Source organism: Boleophthalmus pectinirostris, unplaced genomic scaffold, assembly GCF_026225935.1.
Source record: "Boleophthalmus pectinirostris isolate CB_2022bp ecotype Guang Dong unplaced genomic scaffold, ASM2622593v1 HiC_scaffold_1, whole genome shotgun sequence".
NCBI classification, from domain to species: domain Eukaryota; kingdom Metazoa; phylum Chordata; class Actinopteri; order Gobiiformes; family Gobiidae; genus Boleophthalmus; species Boleophthalmus pectinirostris.
This window is the reverse complement of record NW_026570970.1, coordinates 30,484,987-30,499,929: the sequence shown is the minus strand read 5'-3', so window position 1 is coordinate 30,499,929 and position 14,943 is coordinate 30,484,987. Positions and strand designations below refer to the sequence as shown.

Here is a 14,943-nt window from a genome sequence, read left to right as displayed (position 1 = left end):
CAGACACAGTCAACCGTTTTAGTTTGATGGAGTTTTAGGCGTCATGAGTTTGTGGAGCAGCAGTGGCAGTGGACAAGAGTCACACTGATGGAAGCACAGCATCAAGAGCATCAGCAGTAACACTTTATAAGAACTACACTTTAATTAGCCTTAATAAAGCATGAACAAACATTGAACACATAATGAACAAATAGTCTATTTGGAATTATTAAGGTTTAGTAACTATTTAATTAATACCTTAACCGTAACTCCTAACCCCACCCCCCTATACCCGATATTCTTCTGTATTTCATGTCAGTGCAAATATATTCTATAAACAGCTCTTGAGGTCAAAATAAGTCAGCTGTGTACTCCGATAATAAGGAAGTGTGCATTAGCGTGCACATTATTGTTAGCTTTACAGTGACAGAAAAACAATTTGCTTTGGTCACTGAAAGTTGTGAAAAGTGCTCACTCCTCCCAGTGAATAATTAATAATAAGGTTCATAACTTTGGAATCCATAACTTTAACTGCAAACCATATAAAATTAACTTGTTCAATTATTTTGCTCATTCATTAACCAATTTGCCAATTTATGAGTTAAGTCTTTGTTCGTGTTTTATTAAGGCTAATTAAGGTGAAGTAACTATAGTGTTACCGCATTAGCTTTTTCTTCCATCTCTCTTCATTACCTCAGACAGGATCTGAGTGGCATTTCTGGCTCTCAAAAGATCAGGCGTTTCCTCCAATAGAGTCAACCCTTTACCCTTCACTCCCTCCTCTAGATCCTTCCTGTATTCTTTCTACAGGAGGCAGAGGATACACAGGTTTGGGGCAGGCACAAGCACAGGCGAAAACAAGACAATACAAGAGCTCAAAGTCTATGCTTATTTATACTGTTGCCCATTAAAGGTCCTATATTACATATTATATTACAAAATAGACTCTTGTGAGCTTTAGGCCACATTATCATGTTGTAACCTCAAAAACATACTAGAAGTTGTGTCTTGTTCCATTTACACGTTTGAATAATCCGTTATTATTAGTCTCCACAACAGTCTCTACAACTCCAAGGCTCAAAAGGCTCTGTCTCACCTTGTGATGTCATCGAACAGAGGTTTTAAAGTTAACAGCTCCTTATACCTTTAATCTAGTAGAGATTGGCAATTCTAGAACAGGAATTAGCCAAATGATTCTAGTGAAGGTTTATAAAATTTAGGAACACGGTGGAGCACTTCCTGTGTTACCACATGACATCACAAGGTGGAACAAAGTGCTTTCTGTTTGAGAGAAGAAATCACCTAAATGTGGAGGATCTGCGTGTTAAACATGTGTAAATGAAAAGAAACACAACTCCAGGTCTGTTTGTGATGAGGAAACAACATTATAACATAGATCAGAAAATAGACTAATACGGCTCCTTTAAGTTTGAATAATGTAACTATAATGATCTGAAATGGTTTTAGCGATTCATCCAGTTCCGATCACATGCTGTAGTTGTGTCCTTAAACAAGACTTTACTGCCTATGCATGTGTTTCTGCCAGGCTACCTTACAGCAATTCCCAGCAGTATGAAGAAAGGGAATAATGCAAGTTACTTTAAGCAGAAATTTCATATATGATTAATATATTTTTCTGTTCATTTCTTAAAATGGGCAGCAGTTTAGAAAGCAGGAGTTCTTGACTTTGGCAGTTTCCCTGGTAATGCAGTATACAGTTTATTGCTGGAAACAATAGAAAAAAAGAAGAATACAGAAAAGCTTGGGATGCCCAGACACCAAATTTAGCACAAACATTGCACGCAGTTGCACATGTCATTCAACATGTTTTTCTCAAAGCCAAATGTTCTCCTTATTTCATCATTTCTATTGGAAATCTAAAATAGTTCAACAGAATATAGTGATTTATCCTATAACACTACTGAGCAAACTATTTGGGATAAAACTGGTATCTGGACAACCACTCAAGAATCACATGCCAAAATGCAGCTTACAGAGAAAGTTATCAGGAATTACATGACGAGTAGACAGACATTGAATATAAAAAAATATTTCAATTGTTGTCAAGGCGACTAAGCTAGACATTTAAAAGCATTTTTAAAACAAAGCCAACACATGTAATAAATCTAGACTCTGGACAAACATAAAGGAGAGTTGAGCTGTAGTTCCAATTGCACGAAACCAAACAGCATTATATTGGTATTACGTCTGGGCACCACCAAATTTAAAACGAATGTATAATGGTATTTATCAATAATAAAATTCAAAAATTTACATATATGCTTAATTTAATCTGTTTAAATATGAACTATGCAACTTTTCTGGTAGATGGTCTCCAGGAAGATATTGCTTTGCCTTGAAAATTCCACAGTATGGCATTGAGCTTATCTGAAGACAAGCTGGTCACTGTATCGGGCTAAGTTACAGTTCAGATCAGTGGAGAAGTGAGCACTCATTATTAAGAATGCTTTTTTTTTTCTTTTGGTCATTTCTTTTTTCTTTTTTTTTAAACCCTGTAATTTAAGTTACGGCAAGTTTAATGCCATACAGAGGAACATTCCCGGAAAAGAATTCTTCATGGAGTCCAGCAGGAGGCAGACCCAACTCCAGAAAAGTTACATAGGGCATCTTTGAGGGGGAAAACATGCTGTAATTGTAGGAAAAGTATGAATGAAAAGGAAGTCACACAAGTTTGAAAAATGACTTATAAATTAAACTTAATATGGAGTGAGACATGCAAATAGACTAGACTGAAAGTGTGACTGTGGTCAAAAGGAAGGAAATTCAGTTCAAAGTGACCATGAACCATTTTGTTATTATGATAAAGAATGAGCGAGTTGAAAGAGGGGAAATAGGAAAGAGATGATGAAATGTTTTGTATCCGTTGGTTACCTCGCTGGCTATTTTGGTGGCGTGTCGTACGTGTAACATTGCAGGGGTAACTTCCAGTCCAGAGAGGTTCCTGCCTTTCATAGACTCCTCATAGTCCTTCTTATAGTCTTTCTATTGATGCAGGCAAAGACACAGGACAAGGCACTGACAAGGCTCTTATACATATACATGCAACATACAGTTCCCACAATGCAATGCGCATACCGCTCTGCTAATGCTAAAGCTAAAAACAGATATATTCCGGTCATAGCAGAAGGTGAGTGCAGGAAATCATATATGAAGCCTGGAAAACTAGAATTTTGAAGATTAACAGTTTTTTAATGGCCAAACAAATATAACTTTATCTGTGTCCTATTACTTAGAAAGGAGTTGATAAATATGCACTTTAACAGTAACTGTTCTATCTATTTGCTAGATTACAACAGCTTTACTACTAAGATTCTTATACTGTAATGCAATGTTTTCATTTTACATCAACTGTAATGATATCTTTTTCAGTTTAGCAGAAACTGTGCTAATCCTTTTTACACTAAAAGCCTTAATAAAGCTGAACGGAATCTTAATTCATAATTAAAGCCACCTGTGGAGATGATGGCCCTCACCCTGTCACACACACCCCTCCCACACGACCGCCCAGCATGCTATTACCCCTTCCCAACAGCTGCCCGGGCCCACTGATCTTTCATCAGAAAAAATTACACAGTGACCTTTTTTTTTTTTTTTTATCTTTGCACCCCTGCTGATCAACCATGAAAAATGTTCCATGTTCGCAATTTATTTTTTCGATTGTAGTTATTCATAGAATTTAATCCCTAAATTTGGTACAAGTTTGATAATGTTAACATGTCTATGGTAGGGGGCGCTATAGTGTTCAGTTGAATTAGACTTCATAGTCCATCCCATTCCGGCCAGGATCACACAATTTTTATTTGAATTTAAGCTCTCTAGACCAATGCCTGTGGCCGTGAGAAGTCATCAAAGAAACAGGAAATTAAGGTGTTTTTTGGCAGCGTGTTACGGGAAAACCGTAAGGAATATCTACAAAAATAGATATTTTTGTGAACTTATGTCTCTAGATGTGACATGCCAAATGTGAGCTCATTTGGACAAAAAAACGGGTACTATTAGCGTTTTACAAAAATGCTATCAAAACTGTGGCAAATGTTTTATCCAATATGGCTGACTTCCCGTTCATCATAGGGGTACACGCCAATTCAACTTTTGGCTTGTCTTATTGTTCGCTATCACTGTTCCAAATTTAATTTGCCTACGCCAAACTTTGCTTGTCCCCACTCCCACAGGGGTCCACTTCTAGGTGGCGGTGTTGTTTATTGAATTTTTTCACCAGACCGGTCAATACCGTTTTGGGGACTTTTTGTCGATGTTTAGGCTTAAGGTGTCATTATTATAAAGTGGTAAGAAAATGGCTTCAAATTTGTGTGAAAATAGGGGACAATAAGTGATTGTTATTTAACACCAGGTGATCATAAAACCAAAGTGATATTGTGCACAGATAAACACCAAATGTCCCAAAAGATTTTCCAGACTCCATGTATGTCACCAAACATATAAAAGACAACATAGACACATTTCTAAAAATAGTCTAAATGCCAAGATGCAATTTTCACATTGTCTTTCACCATCTGTATAACAAGCTTTAAACTAAATTTATAAAAGTGCAGTGATTACAGAACAAAAATACAAAATACCATACAAAAGTACAAAAAGCAAAGCAATAGAAATACAATTTACAACTAGTACACATTTTAAAACCTCTGTGAGATGATTGCTGTTGTGGCACGAGGCTACAACTACAGATTGAATTGAATAAATAAAACGGCAAGGTAAAGACAATGTAAAATGCTTGTATACCTCATACATCATAGTTGGACAAACAACAAGCATTGAAGCACTATGCACATTTGATTTTATGCAAATATATTATAATAGTAGCATCCAAATAGTGTTTAGTGCGACTATAAAAAGCTACTAGTTTTAGACTGGACATACCTGGCTCTGCATGTGCTGGGCCTCCTTAGCAGTCACATAAGTTGGGGTCTCGAAGTCCAGCATTGGTTTTCCCTTCTCTTTCTCATACTTCTCCTTGTACTTCACCTAATCAAAATTGTAATATTAAAGATTACACATTCGTCATTTGGACACCAACAGAGCAGTTAGATATGAAATGCCGTGGAGTACAGAAAAAAAAAAAACAGCTAATGAGAAAACAAGGATAACTGGATTACTTGACCTCTAATGCCAATCGGCATATTGTAAATCAATACATATTTTTCATTGGTAATTTAAAGGTGCACTGCGTAACTTTTTTTGAAGATACGCCGGGAATCTTAAAACAAAACTTAGCATAAAATGTATCTGTCTTGCATCACATTCAAATATAGGCGTTTCAACTAAGCCTAGCTGAATGCCACACTATGGAACATCACAGGCTAAAAAACAGAACAACAGAGAATCAGAACCCAAGAGAAGGGGGGGGTAATTATTCCTTACATGACTGGTGTTTCTGAAAAACTAAAGAGGATTTTCAGACAACATGAAATCCCAGTGTATTTCAAACCTACGAACACTTTAAGACAGAAACTGGTTCACCCAAAGGACAAAACACCAAGCCACGAACAAAGCAATGTTGTCTACAAAATTTAGTGTAACGAAGACTGTAGTGAGCACTACATTGGAAAAACGAAACAGCCACTTCATAAAAGGATGTACCAACACAGACGAGAAAGCAATAGTGGACCAGATGCAGTGGTACAGATTTGAGCCAGAGAAAATAATCGGTTTGACAGGGAGGTTTAAGAGGCTATTTTTGTTAGAAAAGACAATCCATCCTTGAGCAGTAGAAATGGAAGCCTCAGACATCAAAACAAAGAAAACAAAAGGGGTAGCCAGGTTAGGCCCAGAGGTGTGAAAGCACCCATCAGGGGCCTGAATGTTTATGTTAATATGACCCCATACTTAGTGCAGTTCAATAGGCCTAGCTAACAAACCGAAACTGTAAACAAGTGTTAGTTTCTGACCAGAACTGAAGAAGCATCTTGGATGAGCTGCGAAACGTATTCTACCAAAATGTTTTGCACAAATTAAATTTCTCCTTTGCATCGCAGGCAAAGCAATGGCAGCTCCAAGGCAACAAGCAGTACCCTCTCTCTATGTACCTTCCATCAAAAAGGTTACACTGTTCCACCTTTATTTTGTTTTTTTTATTTTTTGAATCTCAGAACCTAATTGTTATGAATTATTTTCCAATTAAAAGTGTTGGGCTCTTCACCAATCAACTATGCAAACAAATCCATACAGTTTATATACCCGTTTATATACCTTGTTCCCACTTACATTGCTCTGCAGCTCTGACGCCTCCTTGTGGTGAAGTTGTTCGGGTGTGTCGGTGATCATGTGGTAGTGACCCTTACTCGCCTCAAATTTCTTCTTGTACTGGTACTACAGGGGAGCCCCAGTCAAGTGTTATCAGAATGAGACAAAACTACTGTCTCTCAATGGCATTTGTTATTACAATTATTCAAATTAAAAAACATTTTATGTTTTAGTTTATGGTGGAAATTTAAAGGGCCTATATTATACTATTTTTTAAATCTGTTATAATGTTGTTTCCTCATCAAAAACGTACCTGTTGTGTTTTGTTTCATTCACACAACACACAAATCCTACATATTTAGGCTGTGTTCTTCTCTCAGACAACACTCAGTTCTACCTTGTGATGTCATGTGGTAATACTGGAAGTGCTCCTCTGTGTTTTCACTAGGATAATTAGCATAATTTCAGCCCCAGAACTGATAGTCTCTACTAGTCATAAGGTAAAAGCTAGTTGTTAGCTTCAAAACTACCGCTTCATGACATCACAAGGTGGAACAGAGCATTTTGAGCTTTGGACATGTACATAGACTAATAATGCAGGATTACTCAAACTGTGAATGAAACAAAATGAATATCCAGGAATGTTGTTAATAAGGTAAAACATTGTAACATGGCTTAAAGCTCACAAGAGTCAGTTGTGCGTAATATAGGACCTTCAAGTGTTAACTTTGAAATGCTAAAGCAATGGGCTTTTAATGTTAAAGGTTTAGATGTACTGGAATAAAAATAAGGTAAGTAAGGTAAGGTAGAGCTTGTTAAGATACCATGAATTAGAAAGCTAAATGCGAAGAGGAAAATTATATATTAGGAGAATAGATATTTTAATGTATTGGGTAGTACTAAGAGTAGGTCAAAAAGTAAGAGAGGATGGCTGGGTAAGGATCACTACCAGATGAGGTGTTTAAATGAAGGACTAGTGTAAAACCATGTGATGTAATGAATGTTATACATGTTAAGTTTGAAATAAAGTTAAAATATTTTTTATTGAGGTTGAGGGTAAGTGTTGTAGCTTTTGAGACCAGTCTGATAATCTTCACCTAATTATCCCTGAAATCTATTTGTTTTCTGTTTAGGTCTAGGGGTAAATTAAGGGTAAGGGTAAATTAACACCTATCACCCACCTTGTTTGTCTGTTGTTAAGATGGCTTCCTAATTTCTACTTCATGATATTTTCCAATATTTGTTTAACTAAATTGTAACAGGCACCATGCTGATTTTTAATTCTATGATGAGCACAACTGACACAAAATTTAATAATTTTATAAATAGGAATGACAATAAAGCTTGTCTAATGAAATCACATAGCCTTGTAAGAGGTAGTCCTGCTGAAATATGGAATCAAATTTTTGGAGACCTGTCACATGTTTTAGTGTTAGAGGAAACCAGAGCCCCCACAAACACAGGGAGAACACGCAGACTCTACACAGAAAGGACCTGCGCTGACCTTCTTGCTGTGAGATGAGAGCACTAACCTCTATGTCAGTCTGGCTATTTTCAGACATCTCTTTGCAACTGGTCTCATTAGATAGGCACAGACTACAACACCGGATGAGAGATATGAGTGATGAAAAAGACTGTACAGCTGCTGCAGTGTAAAAGTGAAGTGTTAATGCAGTAATGATGGAAGTAGTGAGAGGAGCGTGAGAGGAGAAAGGGGAGTACAACAGGGAGGATTAAGAGAGCCATGGAGAAGTTATAGAAGAGGTGGAGGAGGGAGAGGAGAGAAAAAGAGGAGGAGTGACAGAGAGGGGACAGAGAGAGAGAAAGAGAGAGAGGAGGGAAGAGTGAGTGAAGTGTTAGTCTTACATCGCTGGAGAGTTTGCTGGTGCTCAGACTGTGCTGCATGGACAGAGACTCGGCCATGTCTGTCACTGGTTTGTGGATCTTCTTCAGGTCACCCTTATACTTCACCTGGAATATATCATAATACAAACACAATGAATGATGGACTACATAACATGGACTACACACATTTTGCACATTAAATTTCATACACCAAATTTAAAGATAGGGAGGAACATAGGTCTGTAAGTTTTATCACTATCACAGTAAAGAAAAAGTCACAATTATATTTGACCTGGGATTAGACAAACAAACATGATAAATAACATGCTGGTAGAATGGATTGTCCATTAACTGATGGTTCATTTTTAGCAATTCAGGCAATGTATACTGTCCTACATATACAATTTGAAGCCTTATATTGTCACAACAGGTAATTACACAAATAGCTATAGTCAAAAATGTAGTTACAAATATCTCCTGTACCTCACTAGCCAGGTCATTGGCATCCTTCAAAGTCTTGTAGATCTTGGCCTCCTTCAGGTCATATTGCGGCTTCTTTCCTTTCACCTCCTTGTCAAACTTTTCCTTGTACTTCACCTGTTCATATGGCAACAACAAGTTAGAATCAAAATAATTCAGCAAGAAAATATAAAAATAACTTTGGACTCCAACACATTTATATAACATATTTACATTTTGTATAAAAAGAGATGCAAAGTCTGAGGTTTAGAATATTAGCTTTAAAATTAAGCCTGTGCTACGCTTTGTCGATGCATCCCTTGTTATACACTAAACATTTAGACAACATATTTTGAAAAATTAAAAATTTAGCATGCCATAATTTTGTGTATAACTTGTCACAACATCAATAGTGGGCAACAGTGGGCATGTTCACATCTACAGCCTTGGATTCATTATTGGTTTAGTATTATACTTTGTACAAGGGTAGCCACTTATTCCCATTAAACAAGCCACCCATTCACTTGATATGTACAGTGAATTGCTGTGCTGTGAAGATACCCAATGGCCCAGTTGCATCCAGATGTTTTGAGACTGGATCATTAATTTGAGCTGGCTCGCTGTTCAGGCATCACATTACTGACAAGACTGACCTCAAAGGACCAATGCAATCACATACAATAGTACATTTTGGTGATACTATTTTTTTTCTGACTAATTACGACTTATTATTATGTCACTCTATTCAGTCTATAGAAAGGCACTGTAAATTGAAAGAATACATTTCTGTTAAATAAGTATTCAAATTTGTGCATGTTGAAAAAAATGGTAGATAGTAGTCTTGTGAAACTCGTTTCTAATGTAAGCTCTGCAAAAACTGTAGTTACTTTTTTGTGAAAACAATCTGATATAGAAAAAAGATCAACTGATACTTTGCAGCTGATGTCATCAATATTCCCTGGGAGTGTGTTGCTAACTGTAGGCTCTGCTCTGTCTGAATCTCTATTACTAAAGTTAGACTCTAATATGAGCTTTAACACAATCTTTCAATTTATTTATTTATTTTTTATGTATTTGCTAATGTGTGTATTGTGACTCCATGGTAACACCCCCGGAGTGATGTCACTGCAAAGTATCAACAAAAATTAGATGTTATGCTCCCCCTACTTTTACACTAGAGTATACAGTCAAGAAAAAATTGTACTGCAAGAAAAAGACCTTCAATAACCAACATGAATGGCAGTATGCAAATACGTACAGCTTAAGCAGTTTGAGGTGTTATAGATGAAGATGCAATGGTTATATGTTATGAAGAACGGATCTATAAATAAAAAGGCAATATTTTGGACCACATTTTATACTAATCTGGGGCACTAAAATTTGAAAATAAAAAAAAAGACAAATCAAATGTAACTTGTTGATTTCAGGCATAACTGGGTTGTAGTTTTTCAGGATTGGGTGGGACTTGCATAAGGCATTAATGCAATTATAGGCTAATCCATTAATTTAAAGGTCCTATACTACAACTATTCATGAATCTTAAGCCATGTTAGAATTTTGTTACCGCATCGAAAACATACCTGGAGTTGTGTTTTGTTTCATTCACACGTTTTTGAGTAATCTTCTGTTATGAGTTTGTCTACATCTCCGAAGCTCAAATTAACAGCTACTGTTTTATTGACCTTTAGTTCAGTAGAGATTGAAAATTCCAGGACTGAAATTATCTAAATTATTCTAGTGAAGGTGTACTGGGTTTAAAAACATGATGGATCTCTTCCTGTATTATCACATGACATCACAAAGTGGGACAGATTTGTGTGTGAATGAAACAATAAAACAAAATTCCAGGTCTGTTTTTGATGAGGAAACAATATTATAATATAGATCAGAAAATAGTGTAATATAGGCCCTTTAAGAGACAAGTGCAACTTGCTGATTTCAGGCAGAAAAAATATCATAATCAACACCTATAGGACAATTGGATGAACTATACTATGTTTTTGTTTTTCAGGCCTGGGTGTGACCTCCTTACACAAAATTTATTACATAACATCAAAAATGCAACTGTAGTCTTAGATGTCAATTTAAACTCTGAGCATTCAAACGTATGAATCAAAAAAGACATATCAAATGCAATTTGTTGACTTCACGCAGATAAAAAACACCATGACTGACACCTATAGGACAATAGGACAACATATAAATAGTTTTTGTTTTTCAGGCTTGGGTGGGACCTCCTTACATCACTATTCATGGCACTCAATTTCTTAGCGTGGCGCATCTGAAGAGTGTCGAATGAAGAAGCTCCATGGAGGATGGGCTTGCCTCCTGCTACAGGCACCTAGAAGCGCAGTGACATGGAGGGATGAGAACAAACAGAGCCAAAGCGCATGAGGATGGATTGATGGATAGAGAGAGATGGAGAGAAGGGGGGGGGGATCAGTGGAAGAGAAAGAGAGATAGGGAGAAGAAAGGAGTGAAAGTATAGGGTTATGAGGAATAAGATAGGTGAGAGAGAGAAAGAAGGAGGGAAGGAGAGTGAGAGAAAGTTTAGGTTAAAGTGAAGAGATGATTAAAAATAGTTAGGCATTTAAAGCAATGAAGAAACAAAAGATTAGAACACTGATGAACATGAAAAGCAATAGGGCTGCACAATATGTCATACATTCAAAAATGGAAGAGAATTCAAATTGATAAAATAAGTTGCAAATTCAATAAAAGAATTGAAACTTAGTGATGTGTTGTTATTTTATATTTTGCTTGTAGAAATGACTTAAATTTGGTTGGTAAAACTAGATATATGTTATTGTCATGTTTTGTAATTAATTAATAGGTAACCATTTTGAGCAATTCCACAGTTGTAAAAATAAATTAATATAACCTATTTTTTTCACTGCTATGATGTACAATTATCCTCTATTGTGCAGCCGTAGAAAGCATCCCGAAAATGCAGGTTGCATGAAATGAAAGCCAAAGCGTTGCACCTAAAGCAAGCGCCATAAAAGAACATGGAAGTGGCACCATCTCCTGGATACAACCACAAATGACAACACAGATAACACAACTCTGTCCCTGTGAAACAACTAGCTTTAGTTCATTGAGAGTGGGATTCCATCGGACTGGCCCAGAGGAGCTGACTGTTTCTTTTTTTTGGGGGGGGATACCTGGCTGGTCAGCTTGGACACTGCAGTGGCCAGAGCTATGTCTGGACGGTGGGCCAGAGAGCCTCCTTTGCTTGCCTCCTCCCGAGCCTTATCCCGGTACCCAATCTGATGGAATATACCAACCATTAGACAAGACACGACAGTACAGGCACACACAGGACAAAGAGTACAAAGAGTGTTTAGATGCACTTGGGTATGCAGAGAATGGCTTTGATAATTCATATATTTTGTTTTCGTTGGACTGATTCAAGGGAAAGCAGAGAGAAATTTTGGTTCCTGTTGTTTTTTAATAATGTATAAAAGTATCTGCATTAACACCTAGTTTATCTGTCTAATTATACTTACTTCAACATATTCTTTTTTGTTTTTAATTTTTATATATTGACATAAACATCAATAAGCTATCTATCTAACTATATTTGTAACTGTTTATTTCCTTTTGTTTTTTCTTACCATCTGCACTTTTGTATGTAAAAACTGCCAAATAAATGTACAATTATTTTATTCAATTTGAGATCAATACACTTTTCTCTTAACTTAATGGACCATAAGGAAATAAACAGTTTTGCCTCTCACTTTTGTACTGTGCTTCTGACAAACTAAGCTTAACTATAGTTTGAATAGCCTCTTTATAATATTTTCATAGTCCTTGCCATCTTATTCTAGTTTACAACTTTATCATCACTAACAGTTTACTTACTATAGGTGACCATGTACAATTTATAACTTCAATGTTGCTATTTGAGGCACTGCACCCAAATTAAACTATATTAAACAATCACAGCTCATAGCAGTTTTTACTACCAAATGAATTAGAAAAACGTATTCAATGGGTAATGCTAAGCCAGTTACAGTAAAATGGTCTTTCTACTAAAATGACATTGCTGCTTGTTCCCTCCCATCTGAACCTCACGATTCTGATATAAAAACTGAAAATATCCAAGTGCATGTAAACACAAAAGTAACAACATTATAACATTACATGACAGATTGGAGACACATAGACACGTTGGTTCTCATCCTCCAGAGCTTTTCTGTAGAGCTTTAACCATGCAGTCAAGCAACATACAATTTTACAGGCATTTAAAGAGAGGGTGGCCTCCATTTCAGGGCCACAGTTTGATTCAAGCATTCTGTTATGGAACCCAACTTGATAATAGCATAGTAATAAACCATTCAAGAGGTAATAGTGGTTTTTACCAAAATATTTCCTGCAATAACTACAACAAGAAACTGATAGAGGAATCTCCGGATTCTTTAGTATAGTTTAATCATAATTTGTAGAAATACCAAAATACTCAAATTACAAAAACTAAGTATAAATAAATAATTAAAACCAGAATTATTATTACGATTACTTTATACCTATTGTTTATTACTGCGCTATTCCCAAGGAGTTTTACATTTTTTTCCAAGCAAACCAAAGGTCGGATAGCTGATTATATAAGAAAAAAAGAATTGGTCTTAGTCCAAAAGTCCTTCTTTTGGAGTCGACCAATGAGAGAAGTTGAAAAAAAAGAGGAAGGAAAAGGAAGGAACAGGTTTTTTAAAATAATATCAAAATTTCACACTAGCTTCATCTTAATATTGATAAAGACTTAAGGTTTAATTTCTATCTACATGTTATAAATATATTTAGATAATTATTCAAAGACAATATAGGTTGTATACATACGTGACTGATGAGTTTGGCAGCCTGTGTGGCCTTTCTGATGTCAGGACGGTCAACTACAGTGGTATAGGACAGGTTAGCCTTAGCATTCTTCTTGTACGAGTACTATGGGTGAAACAAAGAAGTGAGATTATTAAAACCATGACCACATACAATATACAGTGGGAATCTAAGAACAACAACTTTTTACAGAAAATATTTAGGAGTTAAAGCATACCACTTAAAATCAGGTTGTGTTGTCAAATATTGTTTACTTTTGTTGGCAAAAATAATTAATGAAAGCTAAATTCTGTTACATGCAATCATATAATAAGTATTTGTATGAATTCCATTTCCTCTTGATGCCATAATTGCTCTTCTTATTTTTGTAAAAAATAAATCAATTCAAAATTGTTTTAAATTCTACACTATGTATGTCTGCTCACTGAGCCTTGAGATGTAAATTTGGTTCAGTCAAGTTTTTTTTGTTTTTGTTTGTTAACATTGCTCTGGTTGAATAGAATGAATATATATATAACCTTAATAATACTTGTAATTTGAGTATTTGCACTCACATTGCTCTGGCTCTTGGCCACATCCATGGCGTGCTGCACGTCTGGTGGAACAGTCATGTTGTTGTACTCAGACTTGCCCTTCTCCTTCTCAAACTTCTCCTTATACAGTTTCTGCAAAGAACAAATAAACATCAGCACCCAGCAATATTTGAACTTCCATATATCCAGACATACAATACTTATTAGATCCTGTTAATTTATGTGATTGACTAAGTGGATTCTGAAAGTTTTATTTCAAAGTTGGATGCTAACCCTTTATACTAACTAACTCCAAATCCCTTAATAAGCCAGTTACCCGTTGAACTCATACGTATGAATCTATTAGTGTCACTTAATTACATAATAATTCAATAATGTTGTTTGTTCAGAAGTCATATAAATTTGTTTCTAATGACACTGTGATATCCCGATTTTATAAAATGAAAGTTTTACCCCGCTGATGAGTTTGTTGATCTCCCTGCTGTGCTGCGTGTCCCTGGTCTCTGCCAGAGTGGTGAAAGATCCACTCTGCATCTCCTTCTTACTGGCCTCTTTGTACTTGCTCTGTGGGAAGAATAAAATGTATGAAATATGTATTGAATATCACTAACCCCGCATAATGTCAATAAGCAGTACAAACCTCTGAAGCCAGAGTGCGCACGGACTTGGCGTGGAGGATTTGAGGCGTGTCAGAGACTGGGACATAGTGGCCCTTTGCCTTCTCATACTTCTCCTTGTACTTCACCTGTTATAATTTGCAATAAAATAAATCAAAGAAGTGTAATTCATTCAAAAAGTAAATATAACTTGGTAAATACTATACTCCTCTTCAGCGTTTTTTCAGATGAATAATAAAATAGATGAGTTGTGGTCGTACTTACATCACTGGCCATTTCAGCATTCTTCTTGCACAAAATCGTTAACTTGTCATCAACAACTGGGATGACACAGCCCTTCATGGCCTCCTTATCATATTTGTACTCAACCTTTAGGAAAAAAGGACAAATATATTACGTTTTTATAGTAATTTTACACAATATGAAGTAAATTAATATATAAATTGCAT

The 14,943-nt window shown here is 36.0% G+C and overlaps 1 protein-coding gene across 1 annotated transcript in view; it reads right to left on the bottom strand.

Moving 5' to 3' along the window:
* The window catches only part of neb (nebulin), a 92,079-nt gene that overhangs the window by 15,880 nt on the left and 61,256 nt on the right, over nt 1-14,943 (bottom strand). The window contains exons 111-122 of the mRNA XM_055148249.1: nt 14,759-14,863; nt 14,518-14,622; nt 14,331-14,441; nt 13,899-14,009; nt 13,348-13,449; nt 11,673-11,777; nt 8,533-8,646; nt 8,071-8,175; nt 6,226-6,330; nt 4,882-4,986; nt 2,872-2,982; nt 673-783 (exon numbers count right to left, since the gene is read on the bottom strand). Coding sequence (XP_055004224.1) covers nt 673-783; nt 2,872-2,982; nt 4,882-4,986; nt 6,226-6,330; nt 8,071-8,175; nt 8,533-8,646; nt 11,673-11,777; nt 13,348-13,449; nt 13,899-14,009; nt 14,331-14,441; nt 14,518-14,622; nt 14,759-14,863 — 1,290 coding nt within the window. The remainder of the gene's footprint in view (nt 1-672; nt 784-2,871; nt 2,983-4,881; nt 4,987-6,225; nt 6,331-8,070; nt 8,176-8,532; nt 8,647-11,672; nt 11,778-13,347; nt 13,450-13,898; nt 14,010-14,330; nt 14,442-14,517; nt 14,623-14,758; nt 14,864-14,943) is intronic.